Source organism: Olea europaea, chromosome 22 (assembly GCF_002742605.1).
Source record: "Olea europaea var. sylvestris chromosome 22, O_europaea_v1, whole genome shotgun sequence".
In the NCBI taxonomy this organism is placed as follows: Eukaryota; Viridiplantae; Streptophyta; class Magnoliopsida; order Lamiales; family Oleaceae; genus Olea; species Olea europaea.
In genome coordinates, this window is record NC_036258.1 from 4,279,518 (window position 1) to 4,300,976 (window position 21,459).

The 21,459-nt window shown below is 33.9% G+C and overlaps 2 protein-coding genes across 3 annotated transcripts; both read left to right on the plus strand.

Annotated features, from left to right (window-relative positions):
• The first annotated feature begins 25 nt into the window (after positions 1-25).
• On the plus strand, positions 26-7,881 carry LOC111371438 (aminoacyl tRNA synthase complex-interacting multifunctional protein 1). The gene is made up of 3 exons (XM_022993427.1): positions 26-611; positions 4,880-5,086; positions 7,537-7,881. Exons 1-3 carry the CDS (start codon positions 108-110, stop codon positions 7,678-7,680), a joined length of 855 nt encoding a protein of 284 aa, XP_022849195.1. The 5' UTR covers positions 26-107; the 3' UTR covers positions 7,681-7,881.
• Positions 7,882-11,033: 3,152 nt separating this feature from the next.
• Positions 11,034-17,224, plus strand: LOC111371439 (queuine tRNA-ribosyltransferase accessory subunit 2-like). Of its 2 annotated transcripts, XM_022993428.1 has the most exons (10): positions 11,034-11,285; positions 11,608-11,782; positions 11,892-12,059; positions 13,337-13,430; positions 13,690-13,760; positions 14,620-14,671; positions 14,967-15,015; positions 15,103-15,240; positions 16,583-16,702; positions 16,793-17,224. In XM_022993428.1, the coding sequence occupies exons 1-10, from the start codon at positions 11,092-11,094 to the stop codon at positions 16,932-16,934; spliced, it is 1,203 nt and encodes a 400-aa protein (XP_022849196.1). In that variant the 5' UTR covers positions 11,034-11,091; the 3' UTR covers positions 16,935-17,224. The 2 variants fall into 2 exon arrangements, with proteins under 2 accessions (XP_022849196.1, XP_022849197.1); XM_022993429.1 differs by lacking the exon at positions 16,583-16,702.
• Positions 17,225-21,459: the final 4,235 nt, after the last annotated feature.

The following is a 21,459-nucleotide window of genomic DNA, read 5'->3' on the forward strand; positions in this document are numbered from 1 at the left end:
AAATTTTAAAAATAAAAATGTAATCCTTCCAATGATCCAATCCCATGAAATCCAATCAGTTCGGCAAAACGGAGGAGTTGCAAAGAGCATAGTAGAATTTGGCAGTGATGGTCTCAACTACTACTACCAATCATCTGCTCAAAGGCAGTGGCTCATTCTTGTTGTCTTCTCACCACCACCACATCCTCCGCCGCTGCCCTTTTCTCCTTCCCACCACCGCCAGAATTATCAATAATCGTATACGTAGTACAATCGTTACACCAGTTGCCGCTCCCCCACTTCCCATTTCCCTGCATAGGGATTTTTATGACCAAACAAAAACAAGTTTACCAAAAGGAATGATGTGCTACTGCACAGCTCCGAATGCGTTGGATACAATTGTAGCGTCGGATGAAGGAAATGCTAAGAACGAAGAGGATAATGGAGAATTAACGGTGGAGAAGATAAGAGAGGCGGCTAACACGCTGGACATCCGGGTGGGAAGAATCCTAAAGGCGTGGAGGCACGAGGAGGCCGATTCCCTCTACGTCGAGGAAGTGGACGTTGGCGAGCCCGAGCCCAGAATCATTTGTAGCGGCCTTGTTAAATATGTCCCTCTTCACCTTCTACAGGTTCCATTTTTCTGTCCATTTATTCAGTAATTTATTAATATCAGAGTTAGATCCCATCTTTATAACTAAAAATAATGTCATTTACTTTACATTGATCTTATATTCCCATTTCATATTTGCTGTTATCTGTGTCCCAAAAGATTTGATTATCGGTGGATTCACGGACTTGTTTATTCATTTCAGTGAAATGCCAGTTTGCAGATTGATGCTTCGTATGAAATATGTTCTTCGTTATTCTTAGGTGTTTATATAATTAACTTGAAATTATCATATTGATACGTATTCTCTGTGGGAATGGATTGTGCTAATACTCTGTTTGAATTTGAGACCTTAATCAACTTTCCCATGTTTTTCTTTCCCCTGAATGAAACTTTTTCTTCCTCTTATAGCAACGTGAAGTTATGTTTTCAAATCGAATCTAAAATCTGGGGTTTTTTATTGAAATTTTCATCTCTAGATTTTCTTTTATAAAGTTAACTGTATGCTCAAGTTCATGGGACCTTTTCGTGAAGTATTTCACCCGGTTTAACTTTCTAGTAACTGTTAGGCTTAACTCTTGAGGCAAACAATTGTGGAACTGTATTCTTAATATAAAGTGCCATATTGCTTTGTTGGTAACTAGCATAAACCCCTCGCTCTATCGCGTCGAGTCAAATTTATTCTCATCCATTATAGACACCTGATTTTTTTGCTTCATACTTTCTCCAAGCTTGACAAAGAGAATGCTGAAGCCCTTCCCTGAGGGAGTTCCGTTTCATGTGCTTCCTTCCCTGCTACTCGATTAGAAACTTCCTCTAAGAACTATGGCTACGACTTGTGGCAAAAATTTTCAAGCAGAGATCTACAGAAATTTTCAGACTAATTGATGTCATTTGACTTTTCGAGTATAATAATAATAATAAAAAACAAAAGCAGAAGATAACAGTATATCTTGATTTATTCGATATCAATAATAATGAGATAGTAGAAACTCAATTGTTGGTATTAAGAAACTTATTTTTAAATGCATGCATAAATACATAAATTTAATGCTCTGTGTGGTAAAATGAGATTAATTTTTGTGTCTTATTCAGTCACAATATAGATGCCCTTATAGACAAGTACAAATCTAGGTTAACTAACAAAAAATGGAAACATATAAAATATTCCTACAGGATCCCTGATTATGCTCTAATAATTCCCACAGAATCAGGAAAGATTTACAATAATTTACAACTAAAAAGGGAACTAATTATTTTCCACACTCCCCTCAAGCTTGTGAATAAGCATTATGCATTCTCTTGCATTATCTGACCTAATTCTCTTGATTTTGACCCCAAATTGATTTTGGATCATATTATGGAAGTTAGGGACACATGACTCAAATCAGATTTGGATTTAAGCAACAAGATCCATGAAACCATAGTGCAATCATCAATAAACGAAACATAGGAACATTATGAGTAATGGAAGGACCCCATATATCGGTATGAACCAAATAAAAAAGAATAGAACTTCTTTTATTGCTTATTGGAAAAGACACGTTTGTGTTTTGCAAGTTTGCATAAAGCACAGTGAAAGCTATCAATGACTAATCCTTGAAACAAAGAAGGAAACATTAATTTTAAAACTTGGAAAGAAGGGTATCCTAGACGGAGATGGTGAAGCGAAATCTTGGTTTTGTTGTTTAAAAGAGTTTCAGAATGTAATGATAAAGGTACATTATTCTTAATAATACTTGAGCTGCCTAGTGTATCAAGATAATAAAGTCCTCCCTTCTCCTTTGCATGCCCAATCATCTTCCCCAAATCCCGGTCCTGAAATATACAATAAGTGGGATAAAACACAACATTACACTTCATATCTTCAGTGAGTTTAGTTACAGATAAAAAGGTTGATTGACAATTTTGGAACATGTAAGACATTTTTAAGGGTAAGAAAGGAGTTAAGTTGTATGTCTTCTAAACCAGCTACAAGGGTTAATGAACCATCCGCTGTTGCAATTTTTTTATTACTAGGACAGGGAGTATAGGTGCTAAAGTTTTGTGATAGGTTGGTCATCTAATCTGTAACTCCTGAGTCAATGATCCACGAATTGGAAAAAGGTGTATCCGAGACATTTAATCCATGAGAAGTGAGCAACATACCTGAGTGCACCAAAGAACATGTCCCCGACTGTTTCTCCAGGGTCCCCAACAAGCTTCTCAACTTCTCAACTTCTTCCTTATTGAATTCTCCTATCTCTGATTTTGCTTCTAAGTTTAGTTGTGTACTAGTCAGGTAAGCTTGTCCTTCATTGCTTGATTGTCCTCGATTGGTTGATTGCCCCCCTTTATATCCCCATTCTTTGCTAGGAGGCTTTCCTATTAATTTCCAGCAATATTCCCTCTCGTGTCGCGATTTTTCACAATAGCTACACCATAGATTGTCCTTGTCATCACGATTTTGAGATCTAAAAGAATTTGCCCTTCCCTCTTCAGTTGCTAGTTGTCTTTGATTTGCTTGTTTCTGATTTGGACATGGTCCCCAATGCCAATTGTTTACACTAGTGGTTACCATTGCTGACCCATCCAAAGCTTGAGGTTGGAGCATGACACTTCTACTTTCTTTTGCTCGAACCAACGAGATGGTTTCATTTAGTAGTGGCACTTCTTCTTTGCCTAAAATTTGTGCCTGACTTGATCAAATTCCGCATTAAGACCTGCAAGGAAATCATATACTCGATCCCTCTCTATAAACTGCTTCAATATTGCTGAATCCTCACTACATTTCATCTGAATGCACCTGTAGTGATCCAACTCTTGCCAAAGATTCTTCAGGATATTAGCACATTAAGTAACAGATTTGTTCCCCTGTTTGGTGCCAGCAGTCTTAATCTTAATCTTGTAAACTTGGGCAGCATCTCTAACCTTTGAGTATGTTTGTTGAACAGCTTCCCATATCCTATGCGGTAGGCAAAAACATGCAAGTGACTGATTTCAGGTGACATTGAATTCCACAGCCATGACATAATCATAGCGTCTTCTTCTTCTTCATCCCAAGCATCAAACTTTGAATCTCCAGGATTTGGACCAAAGAAGAAAGATTAGGATTAGAAAATTATGAAAGTTGAATGAAAAAAAGAATGGCAATAAAGGCTGAGGGATTTTCATGCAAAGAAAAAATAAATTCAGCAAAGATGTTATGCAGGTTCGGCAATGAAGGCCAAAAAAAGGTGATTCTAATCCTAGAAAATTTAAGCCTAAAGCTCTGTTACCATGTGGTAACATGAGATTAATTTTTGTGTGTCTTATTTAGTCACAAAACAGATACCTTATAGGCTAGTACAAATCTAGGTTAACTAACAAAAAAAGGAAACATATAAAATATTCCTACAGTATCCCTGATAATGCTCTAACTATTCAATCCCTGTTATGCTCAAATAATTCCCACAGAATCAGGAATTAGTATCCTAAGATTTACAATAATTTACAACTAAAATGGAAACTAATTATTTTCCACACTTTGAGAAATGAGTTTGACCTTGGCCAATAGTATACGGACAAGGGCTAGGTGTTTATCCATTCACATTTTCAAATAAGCAAGACAATTTATCCTCAAAATATATCAGGGAACTACAGCAAAGGAGTAGTGATGGCAAAAGGGCACCCTGCCCCGCCCCGCCTTAGACTGGGTGGGGCGGCGGCTTGCCCCATTTGCCACCCCATTTATTTTTATTTTATTTTTTTTCTTCACGGGGTGGGGATTTTTGCCATCACTACAAAGGAGGGACCTCTATATATAAATGTGCATTATTAAAATTGATCCTACTCATATTTGTGAATACTTCTTAATAGCATAGTGGTTTTTTGCCTGGAAACCGAAAACTGTAGTTTATCAAGTTCGGATATTAGCAACAATGAAGCTATGGTTAAGAAAAACTCATTTAATCTTTCTTAAACCATTTGAATCTTCACCTTCCAGCATAATGTTCTGCCAGTCCTTCTTCATGCTAAATCCGTGAGCTACTTTTACAGCTACAGCTTCATGCAATTGCCATTTATCCTCTGAACAAATTTCATGCATTGCCCTTTTAACTGATGGCACTGGTTGTTATTAATTGTTTTTGGTGTGGATGATTGCTTTCCTCTGTTCTCTCAGTTTTGCATATGTGCACTCAATTAAATGGTCATAAATGTAATATAACTCCAATGCATTCAGAAGATTTTTTTTTATTTTTTATTTTGTACTTTTTAGTTTTTTCAAATTTAAGTGTAAATAGTATAGTGGTGAATATTTTGATACTGCAGGACCGGAATATTGTTGTTCTGGCTAATCTGAAGCCTAGAAATATGCGAGGTGTGAAGTCAAACGGAATGCTGATGGCTGCTTCCGATGCATCACATGAGAGTGTGGAGCTTCTTGTGCCACCCGAGGGTGCAATCCCTGGTGAAAGAGTTTGGTTTGGTTCTCCAGAAGAAAAAGAGAACCTACCTGATGCTGCATCACCAAACCAGGTAATATCTCTGAGCAAAATATTTTGACCGTTTTTGACAGTGGTAAGCCTTTTGTGTAAGTTGCTATTATAAATTCCATTTTTTTATATTGCTGGGAACATTTGGCTCTCATAAGTCATAACTGCTCAATGTTTGTGATCTTCAATGTTGTCTCTACTTGTTTCCTTTTCAAATGAGCTAATTTAAATGTGGTGATTTTTGTGTTGAACTTTTTTTCAATATAGGTTCGGATTCTTAGAATGGATTTTGTTTCAATAGATTTTGCACAATTACCTTAAATTTCTTGACTCTAAACGCCTTTATTATAATATCTTGAATTTTAACAGTTGCCGTGCTATATACTTGGCAAAGTTACGGTTTATCATGCCATGAAAAAACATATATAGCTCAGATTTCATTTCATACATTAAACGTACATTTTAAGTTTAGAAGATGTAGTTTTAGCATTCGAGAAGACTTAGGGGTCATAGAAACTAAAGCTACGTGCAACTTCAATTGGGCTTCTCACTTGAGGAAGGGGAGTTGGTGCAACTGCAGGAACCATTGCTGGAGGTAGCATTTTCTTCATTATAGGGGACCTCCGCCATGTAGCTCTTGCATTGAGAGTGAACCACTCTAACTCGTGTGTTCTTTACTTGCTTTTGGTTTTCGTTTTGTTTTGTGTTGTACTGTTCTTGGTAGTACTGGATTAGGTGCTTAGTCCACAGCAATGGGATCCTGAGCCTGGGAGGTGTCAGAGGAAAGATGTAAAGAAATGGTGATGCTTGAGAAATATTGTTCTTGATCTGAAAGTAATGTGAAAATCAATAGAGGTGCAACCTTTCAAGAAAGTAACCACTAAATAATATGTGTAACTGATTGCTTCCTCATTTTCTCCACATCAGCATCGGTAATATGCAGCAGCGGTGCCTTTAACAGCCTTTCTTCAATTCAGGACCAGCTCAATCCTTTCAGACCTACATGTCAACCTCAATGATTTTCTGTTTTGAATGCCTCTTCATTTGAGTGTTCCCTTCATTAAATAGGTAGAATTTTGTTAATTACAAGGCTTAGAATCACCTATTACATCAATACACGGCTGAGAATCAACCATTACAAGAGTTATGCTAACTAAATATGGTATATACACTAATCATAGAATATCATGCCACAATTATCCCGCTAACACTACACTGCCCATATTTCTGCTGACCATCTTGAACCGCTCAAGAGGGGACTGTATAGAGGATAGGAGGTGGGTGTGGGTTTTGGGGGGCAAGGGGTTCTGAAGAGTGTTTTTTTCCTTTCTGTTCCATATTCCTTTTCATCTTAACTTTTATTTTCTGTTTTTATCTATTTTCTCTTTATAGGAACTTGATGACAAAACTGTCTTTCATTAAAATCAATACCTGTTTTGGATGGTTTTTGGTCAGCTGCTCAAAAAATCAGGGTCGAGGACCAAGTTCTACTGACTCCAAACATTGGGAACTATCGGTGGAATTTATCAGTTATTAAAAATGTGACAAATTATCTTTGTTAAGAATCAGATTCCACAGAACAGTTACATGTAACAGGATATATATTTAAGATCTCAAACGAACAAGAATATTAATCACCTACATATCTCGAATAATTAAGCTTGTAATACTTTTAGATGGTGATTATGATGATGAAAAGCATTCATTGCATGTTATCCAAACTATTCTTATACAGAAGGGCTGAAGACCTCCTCATTTTCTGCAATTATCCAATTTGGTAGAGCAAATTATAGAATTGCGGTTTATTCTTTGTCATCGACAAGATTAAAGCAAAGGATTTGTAGCTTATGCCCGCTGCATTTGGAGAAGCTATTATTGGATATTGAATTTGAATTAACAAAGGGTTGTCAGTTATGTGCTTGAAGGACTTAAAGACCATGGAAATTTAATTAACATCATCATGAGATTAGAACAGACCCCAGGATAAGAACGATATGGATGTTGTTATGGTTGTTTGATAAGAGACTAGAATGGTGCCAGACTTGTTTTAGGTAAAAAAAGATAACTAAAAGTGCCAGTGCCCAATTTAGATTGCACCAAAAATGCATTTAGACGATATCAATTAGCTGGTGTGATAAAGTAAGAAAGGTGAGAAAGGTTGATGTTACATGGTGAGGATGATTGGGATGTGTGTGTGAGACATAATTATTTTTAGCTTGAACGGTTTAGGGAAAAAAGAAGTAATTTACTTGTGCTGTCATTGTTTTAATAGTTTCTGTTTATGACATTTCTGGGCAATGTAATGTTGCATCTTCTACCTGTATATCATGGTAGAAAACATAGTTGGAGATATAATTCATTCTTGAATTCGTAAGTTGAACTGTTGAAGCTCATAGCAGATTGGAAAAATAAGACAAAACATAGCAGCATTTTGCAGTGGCTTTTTTGTATTATTGGCTTACTACTCGTTGGTTAATGAATATGCCGATACAGGTTCAGAAGAAAAAGATATGGGAACAAGTCCAACCTCACCTCGAGACAGACGACTCTTGTGTTGCTGTGCTTGGAACGCATTACATGCGAACATCAGCAGGTTTAATAGTTTCCCAATCTCTCAAGAATGCAAGGATATCATAATCAAATGTAATGTACTCGAAGTTTATTTCAAGAAGTTCTGAATAGTGAAAGAGCTGGTTACCATGTGGAGTTGCTGCCTTATCTTGATTATTTGAGTATTCTTGTTTGTGTTGATGTTTTGTAGAGAATTTGGTTCTCAACTAAATGGTATTGAAAGCATACGTTTTGCAGCATGATATGAAGTGTTTTATGTTCAATACCGGCAAGCATTGTATTCTTGAGTCGCTAAATCAGCGAGTGCGCTATCAACAATGAAGTTCGAAAAAATAAAAGATCTCCTTATAAACACGTTCTCTAATAGACATGTTTCAAACAAAAACTCTCAATGGCTATAAATATACTTCTCTTTTTTGGTAGAGGATAGAAGGCATCAATTGGCCCGTTATTCTTGTTATTTGGAGTGCTATTATGATAAATAATTGTCGTATTCCAGAAGATGATTTTCAAATATACGAAAGCAAATTCATCTAAATGGAAATTGTTACATCGTGTTTTATTTTGTCGATGTAGTTATGTACAAATTCATTGCTTTCTTGAGTTGTTGGGGTGGTCTTTATTTTTTGAGATAATTAGGGTTGGACACTTGGACTTCTTAAACTTTCTATTATTATGGTTTTGGCTCCTCAACTTTCAAAAGTGAAGTCCTTGATCTCCAAATTATTTATGTGAATGTGTCTCACGTGGCAAAAGAGCCAATGTGAACTTTGACATGACTTACACTAGGAAGTGAAAAGTGTAAAAAATGTAACGTTGCAATCTAAATTTACACTAGTGTAATTTTAATGTTCATGTTCATATTTTCATCAGCATTCACTCGAGCCTTCATGATATTTCAGTAGGCTCACTAAATTTTGAGTCATTTCAATTCGGGCTAAACTTCAATTCAGCTTCAAACAAGCCTCTGGAATTCAAAATTTACCACTTTATCACTTGTCGCATTTCAAATGAATGAAAATTGCTTAACTAGTAGCTATATCACAACGGATATTCACGTAATCAGGGTAGATCCAAACTTTTTGCATCGTGTGGTTAAAAATTAAATGCATTTTATTAAACAACATCGTATCAATAAAAATAAGTTAATTTATTATTACAATTGTAGTCTACACATTTTCATACTTTGCGAGAAAATAAGGTTGGAGGTAAGGATTTTGCAGAAAATTGAAATTTATGGGCAATAATTTATTAATCTAAATATCTAATTGTAACACGTTGTTAGCAAATGAACGAACGCTATTATGCCTAAGAGGCCAAATTTCAGTAAACTTTGAAATTGCCCAAATCTTGAACTCCAAAAAATCCTCCATCTATAATACAGAAAAAAGAAAATAACCGACTTATTAATTTCAATCAAATATTATATGCGATAAACAAAATCGAACCTTAGACCTCCAAAAGGTACAAGGATCTAACACATAAACTGTGATCTTAGACCCGAAAACTGCACAGTTGTTGGCAATTTTTACTTCTCCAAGATGTCCAAAACGAGTTTAGAAACTGTATAGATTATTTTATGTTTGAAACCCTCCTCTGTTTCTTCACCATTAAATTCATATTTGAAGAATTTCTAAAGCCAAAACTTAATAATTCATTTCACTAACAAATGGATAATCAGATAAACTAACAAAAGGGACACTCATTGAGCGTGAGCAAGAAACTTACACTTGAAAAAAAAGGGGGGGGGGGGGGGGGGGGGGGAAAAAACAAAAAAATTTAAAAAAATTTCTCTTCTTCCCATATAAACAGAAATTTTGAAAAAATAAAAATTTTGGGGGTCACTTGACCCATGTGGGTCTGCCCATGCACGTAATCGTTGTGTGACATGCCAATTTACCATTATATCATGTCATAAGAGTGCAAGAATATTTTATTCTATTAATCTAAAAGACATTAATGTCACAACTTTCATTCTTGCTATTTTCATTTCTAGAGTACCATGTATAACTTAAATGGAAGGTAAGTTATGGTAGTATAATGCGTAATATCACTAGTTTAAATGATGAAATGAAATTTAATTTCACTTAACACATATTTGGAAAGTGTTTATAAACTGCTTAAATTATAAATAAAAATAAATAAGTGGTTAATAAATGAATAGTACTTATTGATTCCTCAAAATGTTTGAATAATTTACTTAAAACAATTTATAAACATAAGTCAAACATATGAACAATTAAGAAAAATGGCGTAAATGGTCTCAAGACTTTGCCCAAATAAAGTTTTTGCCCAAACCTTCCAAACGTTGTGCAAATGATCCTTTTAGATTTACTGGGCGAAATGTGATTATCCTTTTTTTTTTTTTTTTTTTTCAAGGTACAATTTCGTCAAATGATCTTCTATAAAAAAGAACTAGAAAAAAAAATGAAAAAGAAAAAAAAATTCATCTCCTACTCACACTGCCACTACTGCAACATCACGTCTGGACAAATGACACTACTGAACTGCCACCGTCGAAAAATCAAGAAAGTCATTTCTATTTCATATAAGCAGGCAAGTGGAAGACTTCATATTATATCTAGTGACTTCTGGATCTGCTAAACTTGAAGTACTTTGAATGAAAACTACAAATTACACAATCTATTTTACGAATATATAGCAAATATTTGTAAATAATGCAGCCCAGTTCCTCTTCACAAGTACAACTCTGAAAAGCCAATTTCATCTTCTCCATTTGTTGCAGTTCTTGTGACTCCAAAGTTCATCATCATTTTAAGTTTACCGATTTTCAGGAAATTAATCGAAAAGATTGTTCTTTTTATATATCAGAAAGAAAACATATTAATTTTTGCAGGAAATTTATGATAAGATTCAACTTTTCCATGCATGCACAATATCATCATATCAGCAGAACCAATTTTCTTTTGACATAATGTTAAAAACTTCATTCATGCTGTTTTTTTCAAAGGAGAATGTTACCACATTTTTTTTTTGTTCTATAATTTCAGTAAATTGAAATATCTAATATCAAATTCAGTAACTATGGTGATCAACAATTCTGTTATGGTTTTAAAATTATTAGTTTTATAGTTTTATTATTTATCAAAATGAAGTTTTTTATATTTTTGTTCTTTTACATTTTTTTCAATTTTTCAATTTTATTTTTTACAATTTTTTTTTTCTCTCTATTATTGGGTGGAGAAAGTCATTTGATGAATTGCTTCTTAAAATAAAAATAAAATATGGGCAATTGTATTGCAACTAATGCCATTTAGAATGGACTTCGTTGGAAAGGATCATTTGTGCCAAAAATTAAAAGGTTTTGGGACTATTTATGGCACATTTGAAAGATTTGGACTAAAAACGTATTTAAGCAAATCTATTTGAGCCAATTTACCCGCATTCGTGGAGAAAAACTTGGAGCGGGTGGGCAAGGGCGGGAAAGACAGAGAAAGAGGAAGACACAAATAGACAATGAAGTTCGCTGTAAAGGCATGGAGCAATGGCAGAGCCCGGGCAGGCCTTCTCCAGGTGGGAAGCTGCGAGTTAGAAACTCCGGCTCTCCTCCTCACTACCCGTAAAGGCCTGCCTGTTTTCATTTCCCCTGACCTCCTGCCTTCTCTTCCTTCCCCAGACTCTCGCCTCCTTCAATTCAGCCCCCTCCACTTGTAAGTATCTGTGTGTTTGTGGATATTCAACATTCCAAAAGCTTTTACTCTTTGGTGTGAAAGAATTTTTACTATGTCGCCTGGCAGTAATTAACAACAATAAGTATATGGCTCGGATGGAAATATAATGAACATCGTGTAATATTAGAGCTGATTTTGTGCTTACTATGTAATATTGACGGTGTATGTAATAAGTTAGAGTGGATTTGTGTTTCCATGATTTTTGTGATGCATGGTAGGTGTTTGTAATTTGGTCCTAGCGTCACGTTATGAACACCGTTCACATTGTTAATCCTTTCATTTTTTTCAACCTAAAATACAGTTTAGATTCCATTTCTCCCAAAACGATGTCTGAAGTTGGTGGGCTGCATCAGATGCTTGGTTTGAAAGAACATATATTTGTGGCCATTCCGAGGGATTCCATTTTGTCCCTTCCAGATTATGGGAGCACTAACAAGATCGGTGCATCTTTTGAGACTCCTTGTGGTCGACGCCTGGTAATGTTTCGTAATTTTGTTATTGTCATTATTGCAATTACAAAAAGTAGAGTTATTCTTTGTGCAGTTGAAATTGGAATTAATTAATGATGTTTCCAATGAGTGACAGATAAAGCCAGCAGAATATATGCAAATGATTTCTTCAATGAAGCCAAATATGTGGGCCACATTGGCAGATGAAGTACCTGCTTGGGTTTCAGAGAAGAGGAACAGGGCCTCAGTTGACCGCACAGTGAGATGGCTGAACGATTGCATTACCTCAAATTTGGCTACCACTGTATGTATTACAATTTTCATATATCATATTGATTTTATATGAATAATTTCCGGATTTTTTATTCACCCCTTCAAAAGTTGGAGAAGTCATATTCAGTAATGAATTCAATGAAATCACAACCTAAATATAATAACAATTTTATTCCAAAATCTTGGAAATTGAATTTTTGTCCAATATACAAGGCTCAAAAAATATATGTAGGTAGGATTCGAAAAACTTGATCATTGTTGACTTTCATTTTTCTGATTGAATTGAACTATCTAGAGGGAGAAAGGACTAGACAAGAAATTCCTATTAAAGGAAAGCTGATTTGTCCTCGACGAAAATGAACAAAATTGGAAAATGGAAGACCATGTAAGAAGAAATCAAGCAACCATTAACCCAGTCCTTTGACAAAGATATGGGGACTGCATTTCCATGTTTTATATTGAAGCAAAAGAGGAAATTTGTTTTAATTAAGTTAACCTGAAAAGTGTTCACGTTTTTCTTCGTGGCCTGATGATAACTTTCAGTCTTAAACTTCAAGATACAAGGTTCATGTTTGATTTGACCCAAAGGTGTAAACTGGGCTGTCCCGGCATGGGCCAATATATGTGTCTTCGTGGTCTAGTCAATGAGACATGTGCCTTGAGCCATGCATCTCATTGTGTAAGCTTTGACGAACTCAAAGCGAAGCTTTGAGGCTCTTGATGGCTACCTTGTACAAGTGCAGTTCAAAGCTTAAGCCACATGTGTTTACAAAAACACTGAACATGAACAGTCAAGAACTAGATAACTTGATTTGCCAAATACTAAGATATGTCAGCATGTGTCTAGTAGGGGGTGCCATGTTTTTGTTGCCATTAAATCTTTTGATTCATGAGTGCTCATACAATCAATATTTATCCATCAACACATGATACAAGGTCTACTCAAAAGCTATGTTATCCAATCTTCCTTATAATGCAGACATTAGGATTTCTGCTTGCCTGGTGTATAGATGCTTAGTATCCGATTAATAAAATATCTTGGACACTTTTCAATCATATTGTTAAAAAATAAGAAATTGTTTTACATGCTTTTATAATTGATTTACAGCATGTTTTTGATTTAGCTTAAATGCTACAAAAGTAGCCAAAAGAATATCTTCTTTGGACAGTAAGACACCTTACACCAAAAGAAGCTCAAAATTTCAGTGCGTTCTGGGCAAAAAAAGTAACGTCTTTCGTAGAAAGAAGCAAAACCAAACGTGCTCTTAACAGGTTCTTATTTATCTCATATTAACTGTTGAAGTACAGTCAGGTGGTGCTGTTTTTGGATCCATTGTGGGAGGTTCTAGTGTTGAAGAACGCCAACGCTGTGCACAAGAAGTTGCCCAGCAAAATGTATCAGGTTTTTGTAGCCATTTATTTTGTCAATGTTCTTTCTGCAAAATTAGATGAGCCATTATGAGGTACTGCTAGCATTGTTCTTGGTTTGATGAAACCTATTCAATTTGTTGGCCTTCAGTGTTTTTGCTCCTTAAGTCAAATCGAATGCCACATCAGTTTAGATATATTGTTTATATCCCTTTTTACTTCGTATTTCATTTAATGGTCTTGTAAATTAATTTTCTTTTGTTACCACCCTAAAAAGTGATTGTACAATGCAGGTTATTATATTGGCAGCTTTGGCCTTGGGGAGAGTATGGAGGAGCGTCCTGCCCTCCTCAGTGCTGTTACAGTATGTCCTGTCTTGTTCCCATGGACAACATACTATTCTTTTTAAAGAGAAGAATCTATGTGTCTTTTCACTTTTTGATATAAAGTAGGACATAAATCCTCATCATAAATCAATTGCCTATCACACAAGTTTTTAGATAAGGTTCAGTGAATTTTCCCAGATATCTGGAAGTGGACTTTGAAGAGAACATGCTTCCAGTTCCAGGAGAAGCAAAAAAACATCAAAATGTTTGGAACTGAGCAGGCTATTGTGCATATTCAGATAATTCTACAGTCTTCCATTTTTCTTCCCTCTCAGGGATTTAGTTTTGTTGTTAATTTATGAACTCTAGCTTCCCTCTTGCATTTTGATATGCAAAACTGTCCTTGATCCTTGCGCATAAGTTTTAAGCAACGGGTTTTCATCTTGGGCTTTCAGTAGTTAAATTCACTTTGCATATCGCAATATCATATTTACTGGTTGACCCTGCTATATGACAATACCGTGCGCGTCACTCTATTGAAACTCAGATGTGTTCTTCTGCAAGAAAGGCATAATTAGTTACACGTTAAATAGTATTTCCATCGGAGAGTTACCATGTTAAGTGTAACAACTGTACAGTTCTTTGGATAATATTCTGACGAGTTATTCGGTGAAAAAGTTTATCATGAAAGAGGCCGTCTCCTTCAAAATAGATGTCTTGTAATGAAGTAGTGAGACATGGTCGTATTAAAGGAGAAGAAATTGCTAGGATATTATGCTGTCCTGTCTGATTAAGTTCAATTGATGTCATCACTAATTTACCTTCACTCTATCTTCTCTTTGATGGATATATTTGCTTAAAGTATGATTCTTATTTGCATGTAACTTAAAATTTCAGGATATTTTACCAGATGAAAAGCCACGACAGATAAGTGGCCTTGGACTTCCAGGTATCAGCTCTTCTTTATTGGATCTTGCCATTTTTTTTTCTATTAGAATCTTCCTTTTATTGCTTTTGCTACTTGAGTAGAAAAAGGTTAACTGGAATTTAGTGTTTGATCCTCTGTATGTGGTTTGATGAACCAAAACAAATGTGGATTTGACCCAAATCTTCCTTGATGGCTGTTAGACAACTTCTCTCTGTTTTAGGATGAAATACTCCTTCCAGTGATTTTTTTCCCCCATCTTGTATACCATTCATTGAGTTTTTCATTCTAAATTCATTTCTACTTTTCAATTTTGTAGAGGAAGTTTTGCAGGGTGTTGCTGCAGGCATTGACCTATTTGATTCTGCGTATGTTGCTAAAGCTTAGGAATGTCGTCAGTTTCTTCACGATGAGTTTTCCCACAAAACTCGAATGAACTAATAATTGTTTGACAGGTATATCTACCATCTTACACTAGGGGGCTTTGCACTTATATTTCATCCAGAGAAAACCAGTAGACATGGTTACGATGATCAACTACGGGATACTAGCTCTGATGACACAAAAATTAATCTCAAAGCAACCATTTACAGGTAATGCTTTACTGTACTATTGAAAATTCCTCTTGAACCATTGCTATCTATGCTATGATTGTGTAGCTGCATGCTGAAATGAATATTGATACATCAAGCTTATATATGTTATCATATTATCATTTCATTAATTGTGTAGTTGGAATGCTCCATACGTAGTTCTCTTTGTGGTTTGATTGGCTTGATGACTAAGCTTCTTTCCTTCTATTTGGTTTATTAGATAGACTTAAAATTATTTGCTGTGGGAAATGTAATTTCACGTATCTCTATATACTTTCTGGTGTGAATTGCTGTACTTTTTTGTTCTTAGCCACTTTGATTTTATTGTAAACTTTGGAGCCTATGGAAAGCTTGCATTGTAAATCTTAGTTTTGAAATAATATTCTTGACTCCATTATTGATGTAATTGTTAGGAATAGTGCTGTCAAGGCTTGCTGTAATTCCAAGTATCCAGTTACTATTCGAAGTGCAAAAAATTGTGATTTATTAATTCTGAGATTTAGTATTGTTTCTAATTATTAATTCTCAAGCAAATATTAAGGTTTCTAGGTTATATGAAATTATGAATTATGCAAATAACAGCTTTATGTCCAATTTTTAAAAAAAAACTGGATATCATAATTTGTAACTTAATATTTGTGCATAGTTGGAAGTTAAAAGTGCTTTATTTTGAAAGACTATATCGTTGTTCACTTTACAAAGGGGTGAGTAGTATATTCAAGATATATAAAAAATGAACACTTCTATGTAGAGACGCTAATGCATTTGGATTCATGAAATTTAATTTTGTAAGAATTATTAAATAATTGAATTTCATTGGATTGAAAAATCACCTATCTTAATCTTCAGAGGATAATAAGCCCTTGTTAATGGCCTACGCTTTTTATTAATTTTAATTTTTGTGATATTAAAAACTAATATTATTATGTTATTCAGTACCCTTGTAACTTTGAAACCTTTTTATAATCACCCTATATATATTTTTTTAAGAATAATGATATTTAGCACAACTGGTGTTGAACATCAATCTAGTTTAAAGCATATCAGATGTCCTATTAAATGGGCAAGAAATCCTTTTATTTGATTAAACTTATAATTTAATGCTACAAATGTTGTTATCTAGACTTATTTTAAATTGCCATTGGTACTAAATAGCATTGCATTACTCTTCTCATAATGACTGTTATTTCCTAGAATATGACTTTGCATCTCAAATTTAATGCAACTTGTAACTACTGATGCATTCGTCTTCTTTGTCCAAATTTATTTCTCTTGCTATTGTTTCTTGGACTTCATTAATACACTTACTGCTATAGTTTTCTTTTGCTATTTGTCTTTACAGAAAAGATTTGTCGCCTATTGTTGAGGGTTGCAATTGTTACACGTGCCAGAATCATACGAAGGCATATATAAATCACTTGTTTAACGTTCATGAAATGTTGGCTCAGATTCTATTAGAAATGTACGGATCCATTCGCAGTTGTATTATTGTCAACTGTCAAGAAGTTATACTTGCCTACCTGACATGAGATTGTGTATATCCTTTTTACAGACATAACACTCACCACTATCTGGGATTCTTTCGGTTGATAAGAGAAGCAATTAAGGAAGGAAGATTTGAGCAATTCCGGGAAAAGTTCATCAGAAGTAGACGCGACCATATCTTCGATGCTGCTGCTGCTGTAAGTGCATGAGTTAGATGGCCTCTTGACTTGATGGCATCAAAAGAATCTGCCACTTGGATATGGTGCTAAAATTAAATTATGATAGAGGAAGATGTTGGACGGACAAGGCCACGTAAGCCCTGGACCACATAGGGGGCCCCTCCAATAGGGGGGACACCAATTAGGTGCCTTGTTTGGACTGTCCAAGTATCTTTATCCTATGTTAGATTCTATCGTCTACCTTTGAAATATTGTCATTTCCTTTCTTGAAATTTGGATGCATTTAAAGATATTTATATTTATCTACAATATATTTGTTTGTTTGGTCTTGACAATAATCAAAAACTTTAAACAAGTTTGGGGGCGTTACTCAACTTTGTTCCATTCAATCCCATTTCTCGTAAAAGAGAATAGAGTGTACAGTAATTTTGATCCAAGCACTGAAGCACATGAGTTTGGACGATTTGACTGGATTGAAACAAAATAATAAATTCAACGATCTGACCCACTTCAAATCGAGGCAGAAATCAAGGATCCAATTCATTTTTTCATCTGGTATTATAAAATCTATTTAAAACTCGCTTAAATTATAATTACGCGCATGCTTCTAATTCAACTAATTAGAGTAGAATGGGACAATCTCTAAAAGGAGGAATTTGGAGCTTTTTTTAGTGATGCAAAGGAGTAATGTCGAAGATATTTACCCTTTGTTTGGTTTTTAATTTTCAAAATTCATTCTCAATAGCATATTTTATGAATTTCATGATTTTTATTAATTTATTAGTTACTTATTTCACCAATTTTTATTAAAATTTATTAAAATTTATTAAAAAGCTAATTTTATATGTACCAAACAGGAATTAGGGCATCTCTAAATGATTCTAAAAAAGTGAAAGCTCTCTTAGAATGAGTTATTTTAAACCCTTAAAATGTTGTTTCAGGAAACTATTCAAATTAAAATTTTACAATAACTTATGCTAATTAATATCATTGGTGTTACAACACCACTTTAGGTGGTTCTAAGTGTTATTAAATGAGTAATAATATTTAACGTAACTGGTGTTAAGACATCATCTATGTGACACTAATATGACGTTCAATAAGATATATAATTAAATTAGTTACTTAATTCTACATTTCATTGAGTCAATTACATCACGTCATCTAAATTGGTTATGTAGCTCCAATGATGCTAGATAACATTATTTATAATTAAGTGAACCACATAATTTTACCTTTTACTTGACTTTATCACATGATGTTACATAAATTTGTGTTATATAGCATTATTCTTTTAAAATAGAGAGTAAGTTTGACTCTCTTATAATTGAAGACAAAATATCCAAATTTTCAACGATTCATATATTGATCTAGCTAAATAGAATATACAAAGAAAATAGAAGAAAATAATATAATAATTTGAAAAGAAGTTGGTGAAAATTTCCATATCAAGGGCCTGTTCGGTAATGATTATGAGAATTGATTTTTTGACCTTTGGAAAAAAAGTGGATCCCACCTGTGAGTGAAAAGAGTAAAAAATGAAAACTGGAATAGTGAAATAATTGTTAAAAATTGATTTTTTAGTGTAAAAAATTAATTTTTTAGTGTGAAAAAATTGCTATCAAACGAGGGCTAAATACATATCGACAGTAATAAAATTAAAGGTGTGTTTGATCATCTTTATTTTTAATTGAAAATGTCGTCTTCTTCTTCTTGTTCTTCTTCTTAATCCAAGTTCTACTTTTATGGTGTATTTTTATAGAAAATATTCTTCAAAAGTTGGTCACTTGATTATATTTTTCTAAAAAATAAGTAAAACATTTTCTTTGAACAGGAGTAGGTTAAACGTTTTCCGTGCACTTCACACTTTCCAAAAATTCAACTTGATTTTCTCTATCATCTACCCATCAATAAAACATGAAAAATTACAATAATTTTTAGGTTGAAAATTAAGTCAATCAAACATATTTAATTGACAATTTTAATGCAAATAAGTTGTAAACAATTCAATTGATTATAACTTCTTCTTTTATTTTATACAAGTTCCATACTTGCAATCAAACATATCCTAAGTGTTAAATATAAAAAGGTTGTTGAAGCATTTAAAATTTTTTACTTTCTAAATTGCAAAATATATTTTTTAAAATAGAGTTTGTTCAAGATGCTCTTAATACTTCGTTGACTCAGTATCTGAAATTTTAACAAAATTTCTCAAACAATTAATAGAATAACCATAATTGTCTACCTCCATATCTTGTGGGCATTGCTATTAACAGATTTCAACCACCTCTTTGTCCGCACGAGTTACCTGCACATTAACATTTCTTTACAATGCATGTATGTCGTTTCGAAGGAGGTCTAATATTCATTCACATCGCGACACTCAAGTCACATATTGGAATAGGTTGTGAGAAAATAAATAGACGGAGTTTTGGATGAGTTTAAATTAGGGGTATTTTAGACCTTGTTGGTTGTTGAATCGATTGATTTGACCCTATCGGTAGGCCATCGTCCCTGTCACAATTGAATATTTGATTTGGTTCCTTTAATAGCCGTTACTTTTTCTAGAGTTATATTTTGAGTAGTGTTACATTATGAGGGCTTATGTCCCGTTGGTAAACAAGAATAATCCTTCTATTTTTATCCAATATGGCATCTACAAGGGATCTATCACTTACCTTAGACATACAAGACTATCCCTGGGTCATTCATTTTTCGAGATAGGTTGCACTATCAAGAGGACCGTCCGCCTCATCTCTCGTGCCAACGATCAACCTTGGCCCCTCTTTGAATGGCACCATCCATAAATGGAGTCACTCTTGGATCAATTTCTATTTTTGTGAGTTGAGGTCTCGTCCAAAATTGACTATCCAACCAATAATTCATTAACACATCACTTTAAATTAGCATGTCTAACTTTTCTTTCACTGCCACCTGTACTTAAAAATATGTGTAAAATGATGTGTCAATGAATCATTAGTGGACAGCATATTATTGGATAGCAAATCTCAATTCATTTTTGCTACTTGAAAGTTAACGATTTTGACATATAACTATAATGCCCACCCACTCACATACCGACCCAAACCAAACCCAAGAAAAACATGAAGGAAAGTTAAAATGCACATCTAATGCACTCATTTTCACACTTCGAATCGTATTTCAATTATAAAAAATAATTTATTTTTTTATTATTATTATAAGACCAAGTCATTATGATAATATTGCTATTTCAAAGTCATTTTAATATTATTATGCTTAATTACAGGATATATTTGGGGAGTATACATGCAGCCATTACTTATGTTTCACAAAATAATCACGATTAGACTGATCATCGTCTTTACATAATTAATTATTTATATACATAGAATTTGTCTTTATTAAGAAAAACACATCTCAACTTCTGGATTGATTTCAGCGTCGAACATTGAAATTTTCACAGAATTTCAAAATGGCAATTGATATAATTTTTTTACAGTAGTAGTCACTCAAATTTTGAACGGGATAATTTTGAGAATGGCTGGGAAATTATTCCACTTTTCCACAATAGCCTAATTTGTTAAAAGTACTACTTTACCCTTACTAAGGTTATTTATGAGATATATCCTTTATCTTTTAAGGTCTTATCAATCAGGTCCTATATCTATATTTTTCAGCCTTTCAAACACCTTTAAATATTCTCTGTATATTAAAAGTTCTTCAAAAATTATAGGTTGTCCTTTTTTAGTTATGTCTCCTTTAAATAAGCCTTCTGAAATTTCTTCTTGTATATTTCTATGTCTAATTATAATATCTTCTACTTTTCGTATTTCGTTATGAGTTCTCACAGAATTAAATCCTATATTATTCTTACAACTATAATCTATATCTCTATATATTTCTTCAATTTTTTCTTTACCAATAGGGAATATAACATCAGATTTTACATCTAGTTTAAGCAGAAAAGAAACATCTTTTTCATCTAAAAATAAAATAAGATTATTATCATTATTAATATTTGAAGTGGATGCTTGTGAATTGGTCATGTAGATAATTAAAACATAAGCATGTAAAAATAAGTAAATAACTTACAGCAATCAATTGGAAATAAACAGGCTTTCCTTCCAGTATGTTCTTATAGATGCTTTGCATGTACTTAATCAACCTTCTGAATCAAGTAAAGATTTAAATGTTTTTGAAATTATTTGGGTCCACAACTGCTTCCGCAAAAGGCTTTTCAATTAAGGTTGCACTTCTCATTCTAGAGAACTAGCCGTGTTTCCACAGACGCTATCTTACAGTATCCAGAGTCTCTGTTTTCACCTCTATCCAAACTTTTTTCAGAATCAAATTCCTACTTGTAACGAAATTTTAAAAGATAACTCACACTCAAGGTGCTACAAATTTTTGTTAGAAAACTGCCTTTTTCCCCTAAACCATTCATCAAATACGGGTACTTTGGCATGGCTAACATCCATTTAAAAATTAAAGTTTTGAAAATCTTTTAAAATCTCTATCTGTACTGCCGAGGAGTCATGAGAAACTTAACGAAATCCTTTTATGAAAGCTTTGT

Excerpts from the sequence above, each read along its gene's own strand:
- LOC111371438 (XM_022993427.1), top strand. The coding sequence starts at position 108 with ATGGTCTCAACTACTACTACCAATCATCTGCTCAAAGGCAGTGGCTCA. Across the intron at positions 612-4,879 it reads TCCCTCTTCACCTTCTACAG|GACCGGAATATTGTTGTTCT; the intron begins GTTCCATTTTTC and ends TTGATACTGCAG. Across the intron at positions 5,087-7,536 it reads ATGCTGCATCACCAAACCAG|GTTCAGAAGAAAAAGATATG; the intron begins GTAATATCTCTG and ends ATGCCGATACAG.
- LOC111371439 (XM_022993428.1), top strand. The coding sequence starts at position 11,092 with ATGAAGTTCGCTGTAAAGGCATGGAGCAATGGCAGAGCCCGGGCAGGC. Across the intron at positions 13,761-14,619 it reads CCCTCCTCAGTGCTGTTACA|GATATTTTACCAGATGAAAA; the intron begins GTATGTCCTGTC and ends TTAAAATTTCAG. Across the intron at positions 14,672-14,966 it reads AAGTGGCCTTGGACTTCCAG|AGGAAGTTTTGCAGGGTGTT; the intron begins GTATCAGCTCTT and ends TCAATTTTGTAG.